Source organism: Lepidochelys kempii, chromosome 5 (assembly GCF_965140265.1).
Source record: "Lepidochelys kempii isolate rLepKem1 chromosome 5, rLepKem1.hap2, whole genome shotgun sequence".
Lineage (NCBI taxonomy): Eukaryota > Metazoa > Chordata > Testudines > Cheloniidae > Lepidochelys > Lepidochelys kempii.
In genome coordinates this window covers 108,437,199-108,463,879 of record NC_133260.1, presented here as the reverse complement: position 1 = coordinate 108,463,879, position 26,681 = coordinate 108,437,199, and the positions used below count along the sequence as shown (strand labels likewise).

The following is a 26,681-nucleotide window of genomic DNA, read 5'->3' as shown; positions in this document are numbered from 1 at the left end:
TTACATTATGGAAATACATGTAAATTCCAGTGTATTTTCTGAAGATTTTCACTCTCTCTAAATCGGGTCACTTGCGTTAGTGTTAAGGGTGCATTTTTGGCCAGCTTAGTGCATCCATGAACTGACAAGTAGGAGAACACAGAACAAGGCCTGAAGAAGGTTAGGATTCCGTCAGGGGTTTCTCCAGCCATATCCCCCTACACATAAAAAGTCTACTGTCTGAGCATGTATCAGAAAAGTTAATTCAGTCCTCCATATTCTATATACTAATAGTCCTGCTGGAAACAAACCAGTGGCATCTATAGCATAGGAGTCTCCTGCAAAGGGATATTTGTGGGCCACTTCAGATGCCCACTAGTTCCAGCATGATTTTTGTGGATTACAATGCACTGGCAGCATTAAACTTCATGACAGGAATTATCCATTGCCATTTTATTAGGCAGTCATGGGCTGATAAACAGGAAAGTTTCTCATCCTGGTAACTTATTGAGATATATCTCTGCTGTAAACTAAAACATCAATATTGAATACCCTTATGCATATGTTTAGCTTTACTCTTGTAAAAAGTCCTACTGTATCCTGTAAAGGATCGAGGACTCCTAATGCCCCTCTACAGCATGTATGAACTCAGGTTTCACAAATCCCTAGAGAAACCACTTTTTTGAGGGGAAAGCCCCCAGTTGGGGCTTCTTTATTAGTTTACAGGCTCACAGTCTCACCCCAAACGATAGTCTTAGTGAAAGCTCTACAAGGTACAACTGGTTGTTCATATGGACTCTTAAAAGCTTTGTGCCACTCCTATTCCTTATGCTGGACAATTGGATTCCCATCTCCCTGGAGTCCCCTGGCAAATAAGGAGCTTAAACAGTCCTTCTCATTCCAAGGTTAAACTCATGCCAAACAATTATAACCCACCCCACCTTAACTTCTATCTTCTTCAGGAGATTCTGGCTACAATTTCCAGCCACCCCACCTAAACTTCTACTCCAGGCAGTTGTGCCTCTCAGACCCCATGGAGAGCCTGCAAAGAGCCTCATTTATTCTCCTGAGTGCTGCGTCATACAAAATGCTCCTAGCCATACACCAGCTGAGACTGATAGCTCCAACAGAATTTGTCCCAGGGGTACTCAACTGAGCTACACTGGCCCCACTGAGAAGCAGCTCCCTTGTCTCAGAGGACTAGTCCCAGTCCTTATCAGAAGGAACATGCACCCTGTGACATAGTGAAATGTGGCTACTCACCTGAGTAAAGTTAATCTCTTGCATAGGTGTTAGCAGGTTCAAGGCCAAAGACTAGAGACCCAGAAACCATAAACTCCTTCAGTTTTGGAAATGAAGACTATTAGTTCCTCAAGAAGATTAACTACAAACTACAGGTATCAGTAGGTGTTTTATTGTCAAACAAATATAAACTGGTACTTTCAATCCCTGATGTCTTGTTTTGAAGATAAAAGCTTATTTCCTTCATCTTTTTTAAAGTTGTAAATATGGGATTATAAAACAAAACCCAAACCCAGAGCAATAAATTAAGATAAAGAAAAGGAAAAAAAAGCTAACAAACTACCCAGAATGAGAAAAGTTAGAAGCAACAGCAAAATTCTAAAGCGGATTCAAAGTAATTTTTCTTTTTAAAAAGGATTTTTTTTTTGCACATAAAATAAAATAGCAGCAAAGAAGGAAGATAAATACAAGTGCACACATGTCCCTCTGGAACTTCTTTTTATTAACCAAAACAGTAGTATTCATCAGACTCAATTTTGGGATGCTTGTGCAGAGTCTGTGAGGCCTCTAGAACAGAAGTATCAGTGAACTGTTCCATATCTGAAGGGGTGTGGTGACCTGGGACATCATCCACCAAAGTGTCCAGGTAACTCCCCACTGATATTCCATCCAGTCCATCACTACAATCTTGTAAACTGTTATAGCTGCCTTGAAGGGAGGTCTCCTGACTTTCCAGCAAGCTGCAAAGGCTGCCACTCAAACTACTACCTCTGCTGATGATGGCTCCCTTCTCTTCAATCACCCACTTTATTGATTCGATGCTTTCGTTGATGATGAGCAGCTGGCGCATGAGCCGGACGTCAGTGGCTCGGAGATTAACCTACACAGTAAAACAACAACAAAAATCAATTTTACTGTATTTTTTAAACAAATGGGTGTGAAACCAATTTAAACCATAGTAGGCTGTGACCAAACGGAGAGGTAAAAAGTAAATGATAGCAGATTTCAAGCATGAAATCTGGATTTGATATTTTTAATAAAGCAGTAGTGGATACTAACATTTGAGAGATATTATTCCATGTCCGTATTCCACTATAATGTACTTACAATCAGTACCTTTGCACTTTGTAATTGTCCTGGGCGATCCAATAATATAGGGCCCAATCCAACTCCACCTAAAGTCGATGAGATCCTTTCCATTTACTTCAGTGGGAGTTAAGCCCTATAGACATTTAATAGAAACTAATCTTACTTCATTTTTAAATTAGTCCACCACAGGACTCATTGGAATACTGGTGAAATGTTATTGGAAGAGCCGCTACCATTTAAAGGAACAGTGTTGAGTGTTTTCATTTCCTTCAGGTCTCAAAGAAACAGGACATAAATTCAACCTTGTACCTGTAAACACACTGAATGTAGGACACATATTATATGTACAAAACTTACATTCTCCTGCACTCTCTTTATCCAGAGCCTCTCTTATTGGTACTGTAACTCAGAGTATTGACTGAGTCCTCAACTGTGCATAAGTTGTGAGGAAAGCTTGCAGTACACTGACTCTCAAAGCATATCCGAGTTCAGGTTGCAAGTTTCAGTATAAGTATTTCACAGTTAAAAAGATAGCTTAGCTGGGCTGCAAATCCTAAATTCATTATGTAATCTCAGTTACTGCCACCAGACATGCACAGAAACACATACATATGCCAAAGACAGTACTGTTCTGTGACTTACAAGCAGCCAAGCAAGTTTTAAATAGAATTGTAAGTTCTGGTGGCCGCAAGAGAATGGAACTAACCAGCTTTGCTGAGTAAAGCAGTAGGGGGAACAAAAATTGAGCAAAGTTTCCTCTAATCATGAAACTTATCACTGAAAAAGAGGCAGTATTGCTCATTGGATAGGGCAGTGCCGACGGATCAGGAGTTCAGGTTCTAATTCCTGGCTCCGCTACTGAACTGCTGCGTGACTTTGGAGCTTGAAGTCATTCTTCCTCTTTATCCTTCAGTTTCCCCTCTCACTTTTTGTCTCTCATCTATTTAGACTGTAAACTCTTGGAGGTAGGAATGGTCTCTTACTACATGTATGTACAGTGCCTAGCACAATGGTGCCCCAACCATGGTTGGGGTCTCTAGGCACCACCGTAACACACACACACCAATGCCTAATAATTAACTGAAAGTAAAATAATTACATTGCTGGCATTGCAGATTATTTTTAAAATCAGGTCAGGTGAAGTTTATTAATCCAGCAGCTCACTAGTGATGGATTTAAATAAAGTAAATAAAAAGCCTGCATGGCATCTTATCTACATTCTGACAACAATTTAACTGTATTGGTTGGCACAAACTATGAAATGTCTGTGACTCGAGCACAATAGACTGCTGTAGTGGTACATTTCAGTGGGAATATCAATGTTTAGTTTCTTTATTTTCTTAAAACCCAATTAAAAGTTACAATTATTGTTTGAATGTGGGAATTTGAGCAATCCAGGGAATAATGATGTAGCACAGGTGTTTATTTGTTGCCTTACCATGAGAGGGGTTGTTAAAAACAAAAATATATTCCTTGCCAGGATTGATCAGAACCAGAAGCAGGGTTGCCAAGGTTCTGTGCAGAACTGCAGGATTCTTCTTCACTTAGAAATAATAAAACCACAATTGTCACATGAAAGAAATGCACTGAATATGAGGGTCAGAGAGGCCAACAAGACTTTAGTCTATGTATCCAGCACCTCTAAATTCATGAGCACCTGACGTTATCAGAACAGTCTTTCCTAACTTCCTCTAACAGTGGTACAGTATTTCCCAGATGATACCATGAAGTTGGCCTATACTGATAGATAATGATATTCGCGGTAGGTCAGGTGGAGGGGCAAGAGTATCTGATAGTAACAGTTCCTGGAATTATCAAATATGACAGCAAGGGTTCAGGTTGCACGAAGGTAGGCTGGCAATTTCGGGAATGTCGATGTGCAAATCAATCCTCAGGTGGGAGATGACAATAGTTTTAAAGTGCTACTAATCACAATCTAAATACACCAGTGAGGTGATTCTCTGCTTCCCTAAAATTTGTGTACTTGTAGTTAGAGCTATCATAGAGACCCTGTCTCCAGACCAGTATAAAAAAGGTGTCTGGAGGTAAAGTTAAGTAAAAATTTCTCTATCCTGATTTTTGGCCTCAGTGTCTGTGAAAGATTGAAATAATTGGTTTGTGCAAAGCAGAGAAATCCTCAGTTTCTCCCAATTCCTGTACTAAGGTAATGCAGTGGTGGGCAAACTACAGATGATGGGCTGATTCTAGCCCATCAGATGTTTTAATCCGGCCCTCAAGCTCCCGCGGGGGGAGCAGGGTCTGGGGCTTGCCCTGGTCTGGTGTTCCAGATGTGGCCCTTGAGCCAAAAAGTTTGCCCACCCGGATGTAATGCATAGTACTTCCCTTGCAAAAAGCCAGTTTTTCCCTGTCAAAGAAACATACATTCTTAAGCTATATTTTAAAATAGTCTTCATATAATGTAAACATATTCTACTTATAAAAATCACCTCATTTCACGTTATCTGTGAAAGTTTTGTGAGGGTTTAATGGTTCTCAGGATGCCTAGGACTGAGTGTCACCTTGTTACCTCCCTGCCTCCAATGAGAAGAAGGAGCATTCCCCTGGCACTGCCAGTCCTTCCCAGCCACCCAAACTCTCTTCTCTAGGCTATGCCATCTTTCTTTGCCTTGCAGGTTAACAAGTGTACCTCAGTACACAAGCCCCTGTAGTATTCAGCCCTTTATCCATGAACACTCACAGAATTACCAGGTCAGCTATCCCCAAAAGGAACAACAGCATGGATGCTTTAATTTAGGATCAGCTTCTTGTTCAATATCACAGCATTTAAATATTTTAAAGTTAAAACAGTAAGTTTATTAACAAAGAACAGAGATTCAAAGATTCAAGTGAGTAGGGATAATGGAAGCAGAAGGGCTAAATATAAACCAAAATCATAAATTTAATCTAGAGAAAGTGTGTAAAGTTAAAGAGCTAACCTTCTGTCTAATGAAGTTTTATCTGACCCCAAATGTCTTTTGCAGAGTTTCGAACCAAGGTTGATTTAAAAATTGCTCATGGAGAATTCACCACAACTCTTGGTAAATTGTTCAAATGGTTACTCTTACTGTTAAAAATTTACATCTTGTTTCCACTCTGCATTTGTCTAGCTTCCACTCCTGCCATTGGATCATGTTACACCTTTCACTGTTAGACTGAAGAAGCCATTATTAAATATTTGTTCTCCAGGGAAGAACTTGCAGACTATAATCAAGTTGCCCCTTAATTTTTAATTTGTTAAGCTAAATAGACTGAGCTCCTTGAGTCTATGACTCATGGTTTTCTAAACCTTTCTCATGGTTCTTCTCTGAACCCTCTCCAGTTTATCAACATCCTTCTTGAACCGTGGACACCAGAACTGGAGATAGTATTCCAGCAGCAGATATACGAGTACCAAGTACAGAGGTAAAATAACCTGTCTACTCCTACATGAGACTCCTCTGTTTCTTATGCATCCAAGGACAGCATTAGCCCTTTTGGCCACAGCATTGCACTAGGAGCTCATGTTCAGCTGATTACCCACCCTGACTCCCCAAATCTTTTTCAGAGTCGCTGTTTCCCAGGATAGAGTCCCCCATTGTGTAAGCGTGGCCTACATTCTTTGTTCCTCGATGCCATATTACATTTTGCCATACTAAAATATATATTGTTTGGTACATAAATGTAAAGTGGGGTTTCAGAAGCACTCAGCATTGGCCTTACTCTGGTCCCATTGAAGCTGATGGTGAAATTCCCATTAACTTCAGTGGGAGCAGAGTTAAGCTGAGGTGAATGCTTCTGAGAATCCCAACCATTGCATACTGCAGATTAAAGATTTATATATGTATAGCCATATAGGTCCTTGATTCCGGAAACATATGCATGTGTGTAATATTTCGCTTGTGTGTGAGTAGTCCCACTGATTTCAAGTGAACTATTCATGTGGGCACCAGGGCCATAGTTCATAAAATATAATAGACATAAGAATCCTATGCACCTGAAAATATTGGTCTACAAAAATCAAATAAAGGAAAATGTATAAATTATTAGTACATTAATATTTTCTAAATATATAAATTATGTTTGTCACATGGAGTTTAGTATGTCTATATTTGTATATAAATATGTCTATATATATTTAAAATATTAATATATTTAGTGAAAATGTACATTTTTTTATACAGTGTAAATGTGTTTGCTCCATATGAGTTAACATGTCAATTTCTGTGATGGTTAATTTCGAAATGATATATACTACTGTAAATGTCTATTTTAAATATGGAGTTTCATTCAACTAAGACATAAAAAAGAAAACGAATAAAATTTGTCATGCCAGGCAACAGGCATTTTATCTTGTTCTCCAAATTCATAAATTTCTGTACAGGAATACCGCATCACCATTGTTAATCCACAACAGCCTGGAAAGGAATTCATACTCTGAGGAATTGAGTGCTTTATCTTATTTTGGCAAGGCTACTTATTGGACTTGATTTTTCCATACATAACGTATTTTTAAATTGCAAATCCTTCAAAATATACTAAATTATATTACCTTGATATAGTTGCTCAAAACCCCCTCTCTTTCAATAAATCCTTGTTCTGTTAGTACAGCAGACATTTCAAAAGCTTCTCTGGATCTTATATTCCTGTATTTCAGAGCCTGTTTAACTCTTATGCATGCCTCCTCTCCCTCCCCCATCTTAGAATGACTTTTGAATTATTCTCACGGCAGTATCACAAGTATTATTAAGTTAACGGATCTGGGACTCTGCAAGGCAATACTGCCAACCACAACTTTAATCATATTTTCCACGCATCATTATTTTTATGTGATGTTTTGAAATCAGAGATTCAGGATTTCCCAGCCCCCTGGCCTAAGCAGCCTCCTCTGCTCCCATCAATAAATTACTGCAAGACATCTGCCTGGACACTGGCCTGCTATTGTGACAGTAGCAAATGACCCCCAATATGTAATGCAAGCTTGTTGAAACTGAGCAAATTTAGGAAACAGGAATTTCCCCGAAGGCTAGTTAAATACAGTGCCAAACAACACTAGCATCAATAAAGTTACTGATGTAATGGTTTCTTCTTGATAAATTAGAAGATTTATGTATTTCAAAACTAGTTAACAGGAAGCCCGTTGTTGCCATAATTACATCCACAGCTTCAGCTCTTGTGCAGAAGAGCCTACTTAGTAGCAATTCTTTGCATTCTTGGTGACTTGCACACGCTCCTTACAAACCACCACTTACTCCCAAGTGGCTCATACCAAGGTTGTACTTTTCCAAAGGCAAACACAAAAGGTGGCCCACACAATACTGTCTTTCCTCAATGGGGTTTATTTCATCAGATAGCACTCCGTTATCTATGGCCTTTTTGCCACTTATATCTACTTTAGTTCAGACATAATCACATTAGTTGGGATGCAGTCATGTGGTTTTAGCCAATGTAACTTTAGTGGTAAACAAATAAAATGCAAGAACATTCAATTAATGTGACTAAAGGAAACATAATCCCATCATGTTTGACAGCTCCATTTATTACAGCGCTGTAACAGATGCATTTCACAGAGACAAACCGAACAGGTTGGGTTCATATCTAAAACTACTTTAGAAAAGCTTCTACAGCTGCTCTTATGAGTTAACAGCAGTGCATAGCAGGGGCTGGGAAAAGTTCAGATGAGTAGGTACCAGTTTTCTGGCAAACAGTTGTTGTCCTATCCTCCTCCACAGCATGCAACCGGGGCTACAGGCTGGCCCTTATGCCCTGCCACTTAATTTGATGTCATGCCCAGGGAAGGTTCTTCAAATGCTCTCCTAGCTAACTGTAAACATCAACCAACATCAAAACAGATAAATGAGTTGGAGGGAGTGACACAAAATTATGAAAACAATCAGGTGACCCCCTTCCTTTTTCAGTTTAAGCAACTTACGTATAAGATTGTTCTGCAAAGAAAGTTTTTTTTCAATGAGAAAATATATTTTTAAAGAGTTTATAGTAGAAAACTATTATTTCTCCTGGAGAGTGAGCTACAGTGAGTTAGGGATTGATTCGGATTAGATCAGTTTTAAAATCAAGCTCATAATGTCTATAGCTGCTAGAAAAGGCCACTGGCAATCAATGCTCAGCCTATGGTTTTCTGAATACAGCACACTACAAATTCCCTTCTATACATGGTATTATTAAATCCTTAGAAATATTTTTTGACCTTTTTCAATATTCTACCACTCCTTTATCTTAGTTGATGAAGCGATGTGACTCTCTTTGCCAAGAGCAGAGTTACGGCATTACTAATGGTAGCTATAAGTGTACTTTAATTACAAATAATTTCTTTAATTTTAAATTTCACAACACTTGGCTTTATTGTGTGTGCCCTACAGCATGGATGGCAAGTATATAAAACAGAAGATGGACAAGGAAGTGTGACACGATGTTGCCCTAAAGCCAAATCCTCTGCCCAGAGTGCATCCCAAGTAAAACAGATGAATGCTGGGAAACTTTGTGGAGATATATGGGAAGGAAACCCATCACTGGTCTACAGCTGAATAGTACCAGTCCTGTCCCTTATAATTTTGGAGAGACATCCCACATTTTGTGGAGGGGGAAGGGAAAGATTAGCAAAACATGGTGGCTGCTTAAAAGCAGCTCAAAGGGTTGGAGTGTGAGAAGTAGTTCTGGGGAGAAGGATTAGTGGGCAGAGGGTAGGTAAACTGGCCACAGATGCAATGTTCTTCCATTTTGAGAAATAGTCCCAGTTCCAATGATATTTCCCATTTTATATACAGAGAATCTCAAACCAGTATAATCTTTCAAAACAGAAGTAATATTTTAAATGCAACCACTGTAGTTACCTCAGCTAAAATATTAGCATTAGTTACTGTAGTTTTCCTTTCATGAGGTGTGTAAAATACATGAGTCTCAACTTTTTTACCCTAATTGTTCTAGTTCCTCTGTTATTCATATTGAACAATTTTCTGGCACCATCTATGGATATCTCCCTCTTTATTTTTTTCTACTGGGTTAGACCTGCTTTCCTTGGAATTTAATCTCAATATATTTCAAGTTTATCAAGTCTTTTAAAAAATATTTTAACAATAAATCAACATCGAAAAAGTTACCTTTCTCTGAGCTTTATGAGTCTTCTCCATTTCCTAGCAAAAACAATAAAGCATACTCTGTTTTTCCTGATATTAATTTTCCCACTACAAAAATTCTCACGTGGTAGCAATTTAGTGTAGTTTAGTGAATTCATTAAATTTCTTCTGGGTAACAGAAGAAATCATCTACACCTAAGCAATATATAGATGGCATCATGCTATTTGAAAATATGTGGTCTGACCAGCTAAAAGAGCAACCACAGACAGCGTAACAAACCCACCAACAGCAACACATAGGCCAGTCCTTGGCAGACGACGTATATCACAAATTGAACTCTACAGAAATTAATAGACTCAAGTTCAGACCCAGTGTACGTGAGCACAATTCTGTTGAAGTCACTGGAGTTACATTTGTTTAGAACAGGGATGAATTTGGCCAATAAACCATGAAACCAGCATTCTTCATTTACAAAATGATCACCACAAGCAGGGCACTAAATTCTGTACTTGTAGGTGAATGGACTCCATGAGCTATTGTTTAATATTTATACTACAATAGTGTCCAGAGGCTCCTGACAGGAGAGGTTTCCCATTGTGCCAGGTGCTGTACAAACACAACCACCACATCCTGTAAAGATTATAGTGTAGGGGGTCTTACATACCTTTCACTGTGATTCTATTACTAATATCTCACTATGTAATATAGTCAGCTGAGTCTTTTTCCCAACAGAACGCTGAGTGCTGCTATTAATATTACCTTCTATTTGTATAGTACATTACATCTGAGGATCTGAAACCTCTTCACTATCTTTAACTAATTTAGCCTCACGATGCTCATGGGAGGTAGAGAAATATTATGACCCCTTTTATTACTTATGAAAAAGGTGGCATGGAAATGTTTAAGCATGAAAGTTTGAAAGTTAGCCCCTTAGGATACTAGTTACATGAGCAACCTGAATGATTTTCAGAGGAGCTCCTGGAACTCCAGGCCACTTGAGCACATCAGTAGTCTCTTTGGCTTTAATGAGACCTTGCTGAATCAAGGTCTTAGTGTTGATTAGTGCACCTAAATTCATACTGATGCACCAAAATCAGAGGCCTAGATTTTCAGGAGCACAGTTCATTTTTAAAAATATCAGCCCATTTATTTAGGTGCAAATATACAAAATTTAGGTGCCTAACCTCTCACCCTGAAGTTTGAAAATGCTCCCCTATGTGATCTTCCCAAGGTCATACAGGGATTCTCTGCCAGAGCTGCAAACAGAATGTGAAAACCAACCTTCACCACTAGAAGTTAAATTGGTGGTGATTTAGAAAACAAATTTTGCATTTCTTTCTTCTTTGCTTCTGACCTGATCTAGGTTATGTTGCATGGCTAACAGTATTTTTTATTTCCCTATCGCCTTGAGTTTTTTAGATTTACAATGGATCTTATCTCATTTTTGAGGGCTGTAGTTCATACAAATTACATTTTTAGTGAAAGATAGGTGGGAGTTGGAGCTGCTAAACTCTTGGGCATTGTAAATTATCCATTATCAACTGTACTTTTAAACATTTATAATTACTCATATTTAAAATATTTTGGCAAATCGGAGAAGCACATAATCTTTGCATTTTTTTATTACCTTCTTTTCATGTAGAAAGAATGATTATGGTGAAAAAATAGCTTAAGAAAATATTGGGAGAAAAAAAGGGAGTTAGCAGCTTCCATTTCTTGCCTTTTAATACCTCTTCTTTCAAGCCTCCAAAGTACCCAAAACGTTAGTTGATGTTACCCAGCATATATCACAATTAGTTTTAAGTCATAGCTCTTTTAAAATGAGCAGTCATTAAGGCTTCACTATTGCTGTCTGAGCCCTTGACCTTGGTTTAGAGGGAGACCACAGCCTTGCGATGATCTCCTTTCAGTCTGCTGCAGTTCAAGAGAAACTATTCATTCAAAGCTCACAACAAAATGTTTTTTTAGGGCTTTTGTAACACGTTGTAGCAACATAATGAAACTTTCCGATGAGCGGCCTTTAAACAGGAGAGAGAGACAGCAAATGCTTTGGCTTCAGTTTTTTGAGAGATTTCTTTTTTAAACTGTAAGCAGAAATCCACTTAAAGGCAGAGTAAGAAAACAGAGCACCTGAAAATGGCACAGAATCAAGCACCTGTTATTTTTAATGAGGAAGTGTGCATGGCACGTCAGACTGACTACTTTTACACTAAGCAGGCAAAGCAACTTGCTCAATGAAGTGTTCTTAAGTGCTCAAATCATCCCACAAACGGTTCCCAAAACATTTTTGAGGGTGTCTGCAAAATAGTTTTAAGCATGAATATTTTAATAGCATAATTACTCATGGTTTTGATACAGTAGATGAGACTATTAATGATTTATAGTTGTCTTAATATGCTACAGAAACACAAACAAATGTAAAACTTTGTTCATTAAGTGATCCACTTCTGATTTGACAGAAAAGAAACACACACAGTCAAGTTGTGCTGCCATCATGTTAGTTTCTCGAGGTCTCTTCTCCCTCTTAAATTACACTTTATTTATTTGGGTTATTTTACTACAATCTGCTGTTCTCTTTGCCAAATATTTACCAATATTTGTGCTACTCACAAAATGAACCTGTTGTAATCCACAGAAAAATAATTCTGTACTATACCTCCTCAAACTGCATTCTCTATCTTGAAGTTACATATGACAACTAAAACACACATGCCCCAAATATACTGACAATTCTCTATTGTGCGAGAGGAAGAAATAAGAAAAGGAAAAAACCCACACTATGTCTATGACAGTTATACTGTATCAGACTGATATATTCATCTTCTGTTCAACAGCTTAACAGTGAGCAATGCAAACCACTAGGAGAGTCAGGTAATCTTAGCTATTTTTTCATGCATTCTACAATAGCGGAAATTAAGTCCTGTGTAAAAGGTTGAACATATGTGGAAATTACCATAAACTAAGGTCTAATTCATCACTTCAAATATTGCAAGACCCAGAATTAAGCGTGATAAAGACAGATGTCTAGCATATGGCACCAGAAGGACCACTGCACCTAGAAGAGCCTCAAATGTTTCTTTTTTATGTTCTAGGGAAAAAAATAGTGTATGGAGGTGAGAGGAGTGGAAAGCTTCATTGCTGTCCTGACTTATGATAGCCCAGATTTTTCTAAACCCCTTTAAGTATGCAGATGCTGCCGTTTATAAAAACAACTTTTGATGTTATAAACATGTCTCACATCACATGGAGGTGAAACAAAATGTTCAGAAAGTTGATGTGGACCCAAATATGTTGGCAGACATGATAATACAAGTGCAAACATTTAGGTCAACAGCCAGTGGCAAGAAATGGCTGCTGGTGTCAGCAAGTGTTAGAGCAGATGGTACAGGATAGAGTTATTATCATATGCTCTGGACATCTGGCTCAGCAGCAACACACAGCTTCACTTCTCCCCCTCCCTCTCCATCAGATGGCATCCTGGCTCAATAACATACATAGTTTTTTTCACTGAATTTTAAATATGGCACAGTTAAGTCTCTGCATTATCCCTGCCTGTCTTGACATAAGCCTATTTAATTAGTGTAGTACTGGGTGCCTGAATGGGAAAACATTTGCTCACTTCTGAGTTTGCTAAGTAAGTGCTGATTCCTGTTCTGCTGATCCCTCTTAATCTAATGGGCTTAGATCCAAACACTGTGTACAGTCAAAAACTTAAGAGTGCAAAAGAAAAGAAATTGAAAGATCATCTTTAGTATGCAGTATGGATTTATACAAATCTGAAGCTGTTGCCTGGATTTCACCATGAAAGACTGTAGTGCGCCATATGGTCAAAAGTAACTCTCAAACTAAGGCAATTTTTAAAAAATATATACATTAAAGGTATATATTGAGAGTATAATATGATATAATATCCACTTCAGAGTCCAAAAGTTAAGAACTGGAATTGGATCCAAATCTCAAACTTTCTTGAAGTACTAGTGTGTTCATATTTGATTTCACAGTACAACTAATTAAAAAGATGCATGTGAGATGCAAAATTAAAATCAGGGTCTGACATTCCCAGAAGTTTCTATCGGGTGTTTGGCATCCATTTTAAATTATATTGCATTAGAAGTGTGCAAGTTTTTGAATACGGTATTTGTGTTTCATAAAGACAGAGGGAATCAGGCAACTTTTCAAATTCAACATTTTGTTTTGTTTTGTTTTTTAAAGTAACCACAAACTGAAAACTTTTCAGTTTAAAGCCAAAAGTTTTTGGCTTTCAAGTTTTAATTTTTTCAGCAGAAACATTTTTTTTCAGTTTTGTTGACATTTTTCCATGGGACAAAGTTTCCCCAACCCGGTGCTCCTCACTCCTCTACCAGCTTATTGTCCATGTGTGTTTCATGGGCTTTGCTCCATGCCATGAGTATTAATAAACTTTGGCTCTTCCAGACACAAAAGGGAAGTGAATTTCCTGATTTGAAGGCTTTTCACTGAGAATGCCCTGCCAGTAGCTCTTTCAGGTATTTAAATCTATAAATAGTTAGCTCAAGCACCTTAGTTGATCTCAGCTGATGTGGCTGAGCACAGATCACCTCTTTCCCTCTCAAACAGCCAGCAGCCAAATGACATGTGGGTCCTTTGGTCAGTGTCTTCACTTTTAATTGCATCCAGAAGCAAATGGGAAGCTAGTTTAGTTTTGACAGGCTGGTGCAAAATGCTGCCTTAGACCAACACCAATAACCAAGAGAGCTGCTGAATTCTACACCAGCTGTAGCTTTTAAGTTCTCTTCACAGGTAGTCCCAGAGCTCATTAAAGTAATCCATTCTGGAGGACATAGAAGCATGACTTTCTAGACAAACTCTACATCAGTGAAACACTGTCACAGTCATTGTGCGAAGCACAGATAAAAAAACAAATCAAAACAAACCAAAAACCCAGACACACACACTACTGGCCAATGATGTCTCCTGGGAGACTAGCATCAGTCAAAGATCCTGACGTATTTAGTTTGCTAACTTTTAGGGCACAAGATGAGCACATAGGCTAAAGATATCAACCTTTCTATATTCTCTGGTTGCTTCTGCTAACCCGCCAGCACGACACCTTCTTATCTGGAATACGCCACAGCCAGCTTGCCCTAACTATGCCCCTATCTTACTGTCCCTTTATTGGACAGTCTTACCCCCAAGCAGTAGCCTTTTACAAAAAAGGGTACAAGCAAGCATGGTCTGGTCCTGGTTCAGCATGGAACATCAACATCATTGGAGATATAGTGCTGTGAAGGATGTCTGGAAATCACAGGCTAGGCTAAAAAAAGGGTAGGGGGAAGGGCTGACGACTGTTTGGATTTTTTGTTTTGCTCTAAGACTCTTGTTGCATTCAGCTGGAGGGCTGAATCCCAAAACACGATACCCGTCAGGGAAGGCCGTTGTTGACTCAGGGGGAGGGAAGGGGCGGGAGGGATACTGAGGCAGCAACCGTGTCTCCATTCCAGGGACTACTAAACTGCTTTTATAGCTAAACACTAAAGGCTTTGTCTACACTGCCAATTGAATGACAAAACTTTTGTTGTTCACAGGTGCTTAAAGAGGCCCCCCTCGCCCCGAAAGACAGAAGTTTTGCCATGGCAAGTGGCAGTGTAAACGGCTCGTTGTTGGCAGGAGCGCTCTCCTGTCGACAAGGTGAGCACCATTTGTAGCGGGTGGAAGTGCTGACAAACAAACAGTGTTTACACTGCCCGACTTTTAGCGACACAGCCATGTCGACGTGGCTGTGTCACTAAGAGCTGTGTAGTGTAGACAAAGCCTATGAAAGCATGGACAATACTTTCTAGATTTGATGGAAAATGGAGTGTGAAGCTGTGCGTTATTTACATGCACTGATTCTACTCTTTTCTTGCCAGTACACAAAAAAGGCTTCCCTTTTCACTCCTGCATTCCTTACAATTTCTCTTCTGACCTGAAATATTTACTATGCACATAGTACTAATTCCAGGGACCCACACCAAATAGTCGATTGTGTGCTAAATATTTCCACTGGAAGCTGGAATTCTCCCCACTAGGCCAAGGAGCAAGCTACATAGTCACTGTAGGGAGGCTGCTTCACTCTGGTGGCTGAAGTAGCCCTCTGCATGTGCAATGCACCCCCTGCTATGAATTAGGAGGACTGGAGGATTCTTGCAGCAGTTCTTCTGGTCGCACTCCAGCCCCAATCCCACCTGCCCATTTTGTGCTGCTATCCAAGGAGACCCTGTGGGCTGTGGATTGTGCACCCTCTTCTTGTGTAGCTGAACCACACAGATCCAGTTATTAGGAAGACCTCTCTGACCATGGAGGGAGTTGCTGGATTTGGTCCTTCCATAATCCCAAACTATAAAAAAAGCACACGTCATCATTCTGTCCTCACCCACACCTTGCTCTCAGCACACACATCAGTTGGCTTCATCTTCTGGAGATGGTGGACTGCAACAGAACAGTAATTAAAACAGAGAAATAATCACACTAGATACAGAAAGTCAGATAGGGGAGGGGAGGAAGGTCATGCATTTCTAGTATTAATCCAAACTGAGGCATGATTCACAGCACAATTCACATGTTTAAGTCCATAGGTATGTGGGGAGTGGGTGAAGGATAGGTGGAGTTTTGGCCCCAAAACTCACCAATTGCACTCCCAATATGCAGCTGAGTTGGCATGGAGCTGGAAATTAGGTACCTAAATACATTTTCCAATTTCTGCCTCAGCCCCTCTGCCTTCCTTACTCTTAGAGTACCACATTCCTTCTTCTATTATCCCACTTGCCACACAACAGATGAAGTTTCCCCTCTCTCTCTTCTTTAGATGGTAGGGAACTATTTATGCAACTAATGAGCACTCTCATGACGATCAAGAGTGTGCGTGATTGTCACCTGGAAACCAGCTAAAGGCTGAAGAGTCGAGGATCTAACTCATTTTGTGAGGGTTACAAGAAGACTTCCTCATTTCCTATCCATCTGAATTACTATATTTAAAAATAAATTAGTGACATAGCTCACTCCTTCAACCCATCACATTTATTATATATTTTGAGTTTCAGGATAGTTGCAAAGAGTTCTTTTTAGCCTAGTTGGTCATATCCATCCTGACCAGTGGTGAGCTGGAGCTGGTTCGCACCGGTTTGCTGGAACCGGTTGTTAAATTTAGAAGCCCTTTTAAATTTAACAACTGGCCAGAAGTGGTGCCTTCAGCGCTGACTCCATGGGTGCTCCAGGGCTGGAGCACCCACGGGGAAAATTTGGTGGGTAGCTCCCCGCCCGGCCCCAGCTCACCTCAAATCCACTTCCTTCCCTGAATGCCCCCGCCCCCAACGGCTTCCCACAAATCAGCTGTTCACGTGGGAAGCCTGGGAGGACTGAGAAGCAAGTGGCGGCTTCGCACTCAGGCCCACAGAGGCGGAGAGGAACGGAGGTGAGCTGGGGTGGGGGGACTCAAGGAGGGCTGCCCGCGCTGCAGCAGGTAACCTGGGGGTGCGCAGGGGAACTGCTCCCTGCCCCAGCTCACCTCTGCCTCCCTAGGCCTGAGCGCGAAGCCGCCGCTTGCTTCTCGGCCCACCCAGGCTTCCCGCGTGAACAGCTGATTCGCAGGAAGCGAGGTGGGGTGGGGCGGGGTGGAGAAGCAGAGTGGGGCGGCGCGTTCAGGGGAGGAGGCGGAACGGAGGTGAGGTGAGGTGGGGCCGGGTGCGGAGCTGCTGGTGGGGGCTCTGCACCCACCAAATTTTCCCCATGGGTGCTCCAGCCCCAGAGCACCCACGGAGTTGGTGTCTAAGGCGCCACTTTTGATGTGATCAGTGGGGGAGTAGCCGCTCCCCCTACTTTCCCCCTAGCTATGCTAGCCTGCCCCTAGGAGCCAGAGGGACCTGCCGGATGCTTCCTGGGAGCTGCCCCAGGTAAGCACCGCCGGGACTTCCCACCTTGCCCCCCGGCAGGTCCCTCTGGCTCTTAGGGGTGGGATGGGCACCCACTACGGTGGCCCACAAGACCCTCCTGCCTGGTTCTGGGGGCAGTCAGGGGACAGGGGTGGATGGGGCAGGGGTCCCGGGGGTTGGGGGGAGCATCAAGGAACGCTAGGGGGTTGGATGGGGCAGGAGTCCTGGGGGGTGGGGGTGGGCCACGACCCCCTCGTGGGGTGAGGAGGGAACCGGTTGTTAAGATTTTGGCAGCTCATCACTGATCCTGACCAAAAATTCTGCATCTATACTGTATGCAAATTTCCTCAATAAATTGAAAATCTATTTATTTTGTGACCTCATTTGGGATTTGAAAAAAGCCTTTGGGATTCATGCACAAGCTTTAGAGATCTGAGGATAATATATTTTGTGCACAGTATAACATTCCTTTGAATAACCCTGGGACTGATAGCAATGATGGATTAAAACAGCTCTGATGCCAAAATACTTCCTCCACGCAGTCAGACAATAACAATCATGGAAGAAAGTCACATGTCTTTATCTCTGTAAATTGTTTTAAACATTAGATGCTATAGGAACCTCCAATACAGTTGAGAAGCTACTTTCTTTGGGAGTACAACCAGAATTCAAAGCATGGTGAAGTGCTTGATGTACTCATTTGAATACCAATATCTAGAAGCATTTCTACCTCAAATTTTTCATAGTGATGCTATTGGCTAACACAGTGGTTTTAAGAACAGCTGGTCTACAGGCTGGAAGCAGAGGTTTGGGTATGCAAGTGGATTTCACAAATGCTTGTCCATATTGTTCGTTAATAGAGTTTTGGAGGCAGCAGGAGTCTTAGGGCTTGTCTACACTACCCGCCAGATCGGCAGGCAGCGATCGATCCAGCGGGGTTCATTTATCACGTCTAGTATAGATGTGATAAATTGACCGCTGAGCGCTCTCCAGTCGACTCCGGTACTCCACCAGAACAAGAAGCGCAAGCGGAATCGACGGGAGAGCATCAGCTGTCGATTTACCGCAGTGAAGACATCGCGGTAACTAGATTTAAGTACGTCAACTTAAGCTATGCTATTCACATAGCTGAAGTTGCATATCTTAGCTTGACCTCGATCGGTAGTGTAGACAAGCCCTTATAAGCAGTAGGGGTGAGGAACTTGACTATGTTGTACAACAAGTAGGATATGTATGTGTGTGTGGGTCTATATGTATATATGAGATAATGTTTTCCCTGTGGAGTGTTCTGTGCATCCTTGTCAGATGTGAGGATCTCTATACTGGTTCCCCAAACCTATGTACCTTCCACCTCAAGACTACAAGCTCCTCATCACAGCTACATTCCTGCTGGCAAAGAAGACCCAGACATAGTGGAGACAGCGTGGGCTAGCAGATAAGGTGCTGGTCTGGGAATCAAAAGGCCTATGATTCCATTCCTGGCTCTGTCAGTGAACTACTGTGTGACCTTGGGCAAGTTACTTCACCTCTGTTCCATCTCCCTGTAATACAAATAATTATTAAGACAAGGTGAGTGAGGTAGTAATTTTCTATTGGACCGACTTCTGTTAGTGAGGGACAAGCTTTCAAGCTCATATAGAGCCATTCTTCAGAACCTGAATCTTGTCTCTCTCACCTACAGAAGTTGGGCCAATAAAAGATCTTGCCTCACCCCCCTTGTCTCAGGACTAAAATTGTCCAACCAGCACAGCTACAACACTGCAGACCTGAAGAAAAGCTCTGCTGTGTAAGCTCAAAAGCTTTTCTCTCTCTCAGCAACAAAAGTTGGTCCAATAAAAAACATATTACCTCATCTTGTCTCTCTAATATCCTGGGACCAACATGGCTACAATAACATTGCATACAAATAATTAACAACAACAACTCATTGCGGTTGCTCATCAGTGGAACGAAGGTGAAGCAGCCCCTCCTACCCAGACTTAAGACTGCGTCAGTTGGCTATTTTATTTACAGTCAAATTTTAACCAAAAAATTCTAATAACCAACTTAATAGAAAATCAGCACTTAGCTTTGTGATGCTGTGTACACATGCTGGGCCATATCTCCACTGAAGATGATGAAAGTTCTAATTAGCAAACACCATTATAAAGGGGCTAGACTGTGTCTATAATTAGGTGATATGGGGTGTTTCAACTCATGTTAGCTCAATTTTAAAAAGCACCTTTTTTACTCATTAGACAGACCCTAACTTTGTCCCACTTAGTATGACAATAAGTGACACTGAAGTTGGTGTAATCAATATACTAATGGCTAGATGGGAAAAGTTAAGCAACTAATACAAAGGTGTAACAGGAAAGTTAAAGCAGCCCTGCCCCTAACCTTCTTTATCCTACACATTCTCAAAGCTTCTCAACCTGAGAGAAAACAGGAGAAGGAAAGGAGATGGAACTCCAGGAGCAGGAAGGGCTAGGTTATGAAAATGAATATATTTGCCTACTGAATTCCAGCAGGTGGCAAGACTAATAGCTCTGCTTCATTTTGACTGGGAAGACCTAGATAAAGTATCAACCATCACAATTAACCTCATAATTTAAAAAAGAACTAGAAGAGAACATCTCAAACTATGATCTGTATACATCACCAGTGGTCTGCAACCCACTTAGTAGCTGGGCATGCATGTACATAGGTTATGCATCTAACTCCTGTAATGTCTTACACACCACTTCTGAATGTGTCCCCCACCCTGTCTGTACTGTCTACATCTCAAATAGTTTATTGGGCAACCCCAAAATTCTCTCCACTTCTTTATCCCTTCCTTCCAAAAAGCACTGCATATTGGACATCCAGGGTTGGCTGGGCTAAGCTTGTAAATATCATCCTTAAATAAGCCATGAGAGACCACTGTTAAGTGCAATATACACTCCCAACATTACTAGCCTGCCTTGTCTTCTCCAAAAAAATGCTAGGGCTACTGCCTTTGTCGTGTTCCCTTGAAAAATTAAAAAGGATCCCATTATTTTACTGATGCATATTGCACATACTGTAGACACAGCCAAGGCAAAATACTCCTCAACCTGTCTTGTCTGATTTCTTGTTTTGCTTCTAAGATACAAGAAATTTGATTTTTGCAGGGTCTCCACTAAGAATCTCTTTGCTTATTTTTACTCCTCTCATGTGTTTTAAGATCATGTTTTCCCTGGTTAATTATGTGTGATTATTGTGAGAAGAGAAACAAGGCTTTTGAGGAAAGCAATATTTTATAATTGCTTACAATAGCAGTTAGGGTCTGGGAATTAATCCTGGCTATTTATTGCAGTATACTGCTATTGAGGCTGTATTCGAAGGGAAAGAAGGCTGAATAATCAAGAATAAAAAGGTGCCCAGTTAGTATTTAGTGCCTGGCTCTGCCCTTAGTTTTGATCTCCTGAACACAGATCCTTCCATTTACCCCCCCAGATCATTTGTGTATAGAGTACATGGATTACTCCTGTGGTGCTGGATGTTCCCTGAACTATATTTTCTTTTAGTGATTGATGTAGACGGAAAAGTCTTCACAGTCCTGGAGATCAAAGCCCTCCAATTAACAGAGCAGGTGACTCATGGACATCAGTAATGCAAGCTTCCTCACACTCTCACCAATGGGCCTCAACTCTGATCAGCCCAGGCAACCTCTAGTGTGTGAGAAAACAACTCTGTGCCCATGGCCTTAACCAATCCTTGGCCACTTTTCCTAGAGTGTCAACAATAGTCAATTTGCAAAGATTACACTGGTTCACTAAGAAGGGGACTGAGATCACTAGAAGCCACTGATCAGCTATTGGGTTGTAATAACTTTGTGGAGTACTGACTTGGGATGGATATGAATCAGCAGCGTAACACGGCAAGTTCTCTTTTTATGTTACCATATAAGAATAATCTTAGTGTTCAATATGTTTTATACAAAACTACAGAGAGCCTCCAAGGAGATTTTATATAGGAACATAAATGGGCCAGTACATGCCAGTATGCCACAACTCTGAAGGAATAATTAGAGAGGTTGGAGGAGAACAAAGAGAGGACCGTTATGGAAGGCAAGGGAGGCCAAAATTCCAAGAAGAGGAGCATGGTCAATAGTGTCAAAGGCAGCTGACATGTCAAGGAGGATGCGGATGGTATACTAGTTCTGACTTTGGCTAGGAAACAGCCATTACAGACTTTGGTGAGAGTGGTTTCAGTGGATGCCATGGCCCTGGATTGGAGAGAGTCCAGGGTGGAACTGGAGGAGAGGAACTCCAGACAAGATTGCAGACAGCATGATCAATGAATGTAGAAATGAAGGGGTGATGGGCAATAACAGAAGAGGCAAGAGGGGTCAAGTTTTTGTTTTTTGTTTTAAATGGAGAGATTAAAGCATGTTTGTATAGTGAGGGGAAAGAGTCAGGAGAGTGAGAGGTTAAGCAAAAGAATTAGAGGGAATGAGAGCAGGCACAGGAGAAAGAGCAGTGGAGGGGACTGGATGGGGGGTCAGTGGACAAGCAGAGGGGTGGAGGACCCTGTGTGTGTGTCTGTGACAGAATAGGTGCTGGAACTAGGGGTTCCTCCTGCACCCCCTGGCTTGAAGTGGTCTCCATTATATACAGATTTACAGTTTGGTTTAATGGCTCTCAGCACACCCATTATACAAACTGTTCCAGCATCAGTGTGTGACAGGGGAGGAGGGGAAGGGGATGGTAACATTGTATCTTACCCCCCTATCTGGCCCTATTCATGCCACTAGGCAGGAGTATTTTCATAGCCATGCACCAGCACTCACTAATGCCAAATTAACTTCCTCTGTAACCTACTTTATCTTGCCCTAACACAGCACATGCAGCACTCCGTAACTGTGCTGTGCTAGACTGAAACTTTGGTTTGCATCTTTAAGTACCACATAACAAATAAACCTAATGAACTTCTAAAGTAACAATTTGACACCATTACCTTCATAGAGTGATCGTTACAGTAAGTATCAAGACTGGTTTAGGTGAATACTTTGTATAAACCATATTCAATGAGGTATAAAAGCAAGAGTGATAGCTCTAGATATGAAATGGCCATTCTTAAAATTTAGGTTCTCCGGCTACAGAATAGGCATCTGAGTTGTCGCTAGCTGTCAGTAAATTAAGCCTTGTTTTTTCCTCCCCAAACCAGATGCTTCATTCCAGCCCACCCCCATCAATGAATACTACATACAAAAAGCATACCATGTGGTGGATTATAAAAGTAGTATCAGCATAAGTTTGAGACTGCAATGTTACCCATGGGTAAGGATGCGAGTTTGTCATGGAGGTCACGGATTCTGTGACTTTCTGTGACCTCTGTGATTTCTGCAGGGGCCAGCGCGACTGGCCCAGGGGCTGGCTGAGGAGCTTGGGCAGCCCCTGGGCCAGCCGCACTGGCTGCTGCTGGGACAGTCTTGGGCCACTGTGCCCCTCTCCCACAGCAGCAGCGGGAGTTTTGTTGTGGGAGGAGGCTCAGGGCTGGGGGTTGGGGTACGGGAGGGGGTGAGGGTGCTGGGCAGAGCTTACCTCAGGGGGTTTCCTAGAAGCAGCATCATCCCTCAACTCTCAGCAGACAGCTCTGCGTACTGCCTCCGATTGCAGGCACCACCACCACAGCTCCCATTGGCCATGGTTCATGGCCAACGGGAGCTGCAGAGCTAGTGTTCGGGGCGGAGACAGTGCACGGAGCCTTCTGGCTGCACCTCCGCCTGGGGAGAGCCATGAGGAGCCAGGTAGGGAGCCTGCCAGCCCCGCCACACCCCACCCCCCAGCACCAGTGGGGTCACGGGCTGCTTCCCCCAGAGCACCCGCAGGACCCCCTGGGCCGTTCCCGCCCCCCACCCCCAATCACATGTAGCACCCACGGGCCGCCTGTCCTTCCCCCACCCCCACCCCCCCAAGAGTTAGTCAGGGGTACAAGTCATAGTACAAGTCATAGACTGGTCACAGGGCCATGAATTTTTGTTTACTGCCCGTGACTTTTACTAAAAATACCCGTGACTGAAACATAGCCTTACCCATGAGTAGCAGAACCCCAAGTTATTTATGCAGCTCATCCCAAATGGGAGCCCACAAAGCCATCATATCACACCACACTATCGGCTACTATAGAGTTTATATTAAAACTGTATGAGAAGTGCTATAGGGAGTTACTACAAAATGTATTGGTGCTATTTTCATATGCCTGTAAAGCCAGGTTCCCTTAATACCCGCTGTCTACACACTTCTGAGTTACTCTACACTTACATTGATGTAACAGAGATCAGAATCTGACTACTAGCGATAATGCATGCTGTTCACTAGGTGCTCACTGTGAATTTCATGGTAGGACAGCCTATTTTAAGTGAAACCTGCATTTTACTTAAAAAACAAAACAAAACAAACAGTTGCTTAACAGAGTTGGTCTTCTAATGAAAAACAGACTTAACCCAGTACATAACACTTAGCATAATATAGCTGGACCATTTACATAAGAGTTGAGTTAAAATATGAATAAATATTGCATGGTCCAATGGCAGACCACAGACAAACAGCCACTTTGCCAAATTATAAATGGGGTTTTTATGGAAGCATACAGAGATTCCAGTATACTCAGTTTAGAAATAAATAGACCTCAGAAGTTTAGTCTTATAAACTGAATGACTGATGGCAGGACAATTTTTAGGAGTAAAGAGCTCACATCCTTTTAGAAAAGTATTAGTCACATTAAAATGGAGTATTTGTATAGATTTACAATAAATAGAATTCAGGGCATTATCTTAAATGTTTACCAATATGCTAACATACCCCAGACATCAGAAGTTATCACTCAGAGGACTAAAATCTACCTAAACACCACTGGCTGTCAGTTTTCTTCATTCTGCCAGCTAATCGTATGAGGTACATATATCCTGGAAGTCATGGAGTTGGAAAGCCTCTTGAGCAGGTGAGAAACCTGCTCACTGCCACTTTGGTGACATTATGCAATTGTGACTACAGCATGGAGGTAGGAGTTGCTTTGACTGTGCATGGATTATAACAACTTTTCCTAGATTCTAAAGCCAGATGGGACCACTGTGATCATCTAGTCTGATCTGTATAGCACAGGCCATAGAACATTCCCAAAAGCATTCCTAGAGCATATCTTTGAGGGGGAAAAATCCCATCTTGAGTAAAGAATCATCAGTGATTGAGTACCCACAACACTTGGTGCATTGTTCCAGCGATTAATTACTCCCACCTTTAAAAATGTATGCCTTATTGCATAGACTCTGAATATGTCTAGCTTCAACTTCCAGCCATTGGATTGTGTTATACTCATCTGTGCTAGACTGAAGAACCCATTATTAAATATCTGTTCTGCATATAGGTACTTACAGACTGTAATCAAGACACCCCTTAATCTTTTCTTTGTTAAACTAAATAGACTGAGCACCTTGAGTCTATCACTATGGTTCCTTAAGGGGCCATATTCACATGGGATTAGGAAACCATCAATGAAGTGTGTAAGGGGCGTGGCTAGACATTGCTAAAGATTCTGAAAGATAATAGTGGCTCCCTTTCTAGAAAGGGAGCGGGGAATGTATTTAGCTGCTCTCCTTTGGCCTAGCAGGAACAGGGCTGTTTTCAGAATTGGTTTTGTGTGGGTAGGCAGTGATGGAAATTAATTGCACAGGGGCCTAGAGATCAGCAGCACTTCTCCCTACCAGGAAATGGGGGAGTTCAGCAAAGTATGTGGAGCAGATCATACCAGATTGTATTTTTTTTTTTTTATTACAAGAATTCAAGGAGCAACAGGGCAAGGATAGGAGTTGTCAGTTAGTTAAGTCTGAACTGTAAAGTATCTCAAGGGCCACCAAGGGGACACCCATTATTTAGCGCCGTCCATAATCCACTCAAAGCGCCACCGATCCGTGTGCAATAGAGAGACCCCGGGGGGCTCTCTCGCCCCGCTTGTCAGCAGAGGTGTGGGGGTGAGGAAGAAGGCATTCAGTGGCACCCTCTCACACTGCGCACGCTCACAGGCACGGGGCTGGCGAAAAGGGAATGGTGGCCGAGCAAAGTCCAGGGTGAGCGGCGCGCGGGTTGGTTTGCCAGCCGCTGGCACGGGGCAGAGAGGCGCGGGGCGCAGCAGGGTGATGGGGACTCCAGCCGCCCGCGCCCGCTCCCCCTCCCGCCGTGTGCAGCGCGCACCCCCGGGCGCGGTGCCAGACTCACCATCTCCTGCTTGAGGAGGTGAAGTTTGGTCTCCAGTCTCGCCAGGGCACTGGCGCTGCTGCTGAGCCGGGAGGCTCCAGGGGCTGAAGCAGGGCAGAAGCCGCTGCCCCCTCCGCCGCTCCGGTCCCGGGCAGCGGGCTCCTCCCCGCGCAGGGAGCGCGCCAGGCTCTCGGGCACTTTGCGCCCCAGCTTCAGCTCGACGTCTCGCAGGTCTGGCAGGGGACCCTCTTCCATGGCTGGTGCGCAGCAAGGCTTTCCGGACTGAGGGCGGTGCAAGGCGCAGCGGACGAGCCAGCACTAGCCGCAGTGGCCCGGGCTCACCAACCTCTCCATGTCAGCAGCGTCTCTGTGATCCACCGCAGCAGCGCCGAGAGGGGCGGACAAGCCAGGCAGGTGACCCGCGGGAGACATGAGGAGTAGCTGGTCGCCAGCAGCATTGTTTGATTGGCAAACCACTTCTGCCTCTCTCTCTCTCCCTCCCCTTTCCCCCCGGGCGCGCACGCTGTCACCAGCTGCAAAGCAAGAAACTGCGGAAGCAAAAAAGCGCTTTGCCCAGCAGAGAGGCTGCCCCTTCCTCCTTTTGCTTGTTGCTTTAGCTGGTGAATTGCGGCGGGCTGTTCATTGCATATAATCTGTCCCTCTGGAAGGAGTCAAGTCCAGGGGCAGCAGACTCCCAGGTTGGCTGTTTTCTCTCCCCCCATGTAGTCATGTGTCTGCTGCTTCCTTAATGGCTTTGGCTTCTAGGATACACGCTGAGCAGCTTACAGCCTGTCATGTGCGCGCCTACGGAGCTGTCTCTCCATGTTCTCCCAATATAGCTACAGTTTATCCACTTCCCTGATGAAATCAGACTTTCTCTCCAGGCAGTTTGATCCAAGTCATTGTATTTCCCGATGGGCTGAAACTTTAAACCCCAGTGGCAGGTGGACCAGCTGAGGGCCAACCCTTGTACCGTAATGCACAGAGAAGAGACTCACTCTGATTGCCCAGCCCAGTCTCTTAATGATGCATGCATGCTGTCGCTTTTAGACTAAAGGAGGGAGGGGGGCACAAACTAGATTTTTGTGCATTCATTTAATGTTTCCGCTGTTGAAATACTTAGCATATATTATATTCAGAGGACAAAGTGCTTAAGGTTCTGACAGGAGCTAATAAAAGCAAGGAAGTTCAAAGTAAAGGGACATTAAAGAACTCTCCA

The 26,681-nt window shown here is 42.5% G+C and overlaps 1 protein-coding gene across 1 annotated transcript; it reads right to left on the bottom strand.

Moving 5' to 3' along the window:
* Window positions 1-1,704: 1,704 nt before the first annotated feature.
* Window positions 1,705-26,466, bottom strand: LURAP1L (leucine rich adaptor protein 1 like). Its single transcript, XM_073345392.1, has 2 exons — window positions 25,484-26,466; window positions 1,705-2,101 (listed from the first exon to the last, which is right to left on the bottom strand). Exons 1-2 carry the CDS (start codon window positions 25,715-25,717, stop codon window positions 1,724-1,726), a joined length of 612 nt encoding a protein of 203 aa, XP_073201493.1. The 5' UTR covers window positions 25,718-26,466; the 3' UTR covers window positions 1,705-1,723.
* Window positions 26,467-26,681: the final 215 nt, after the last annotated feature.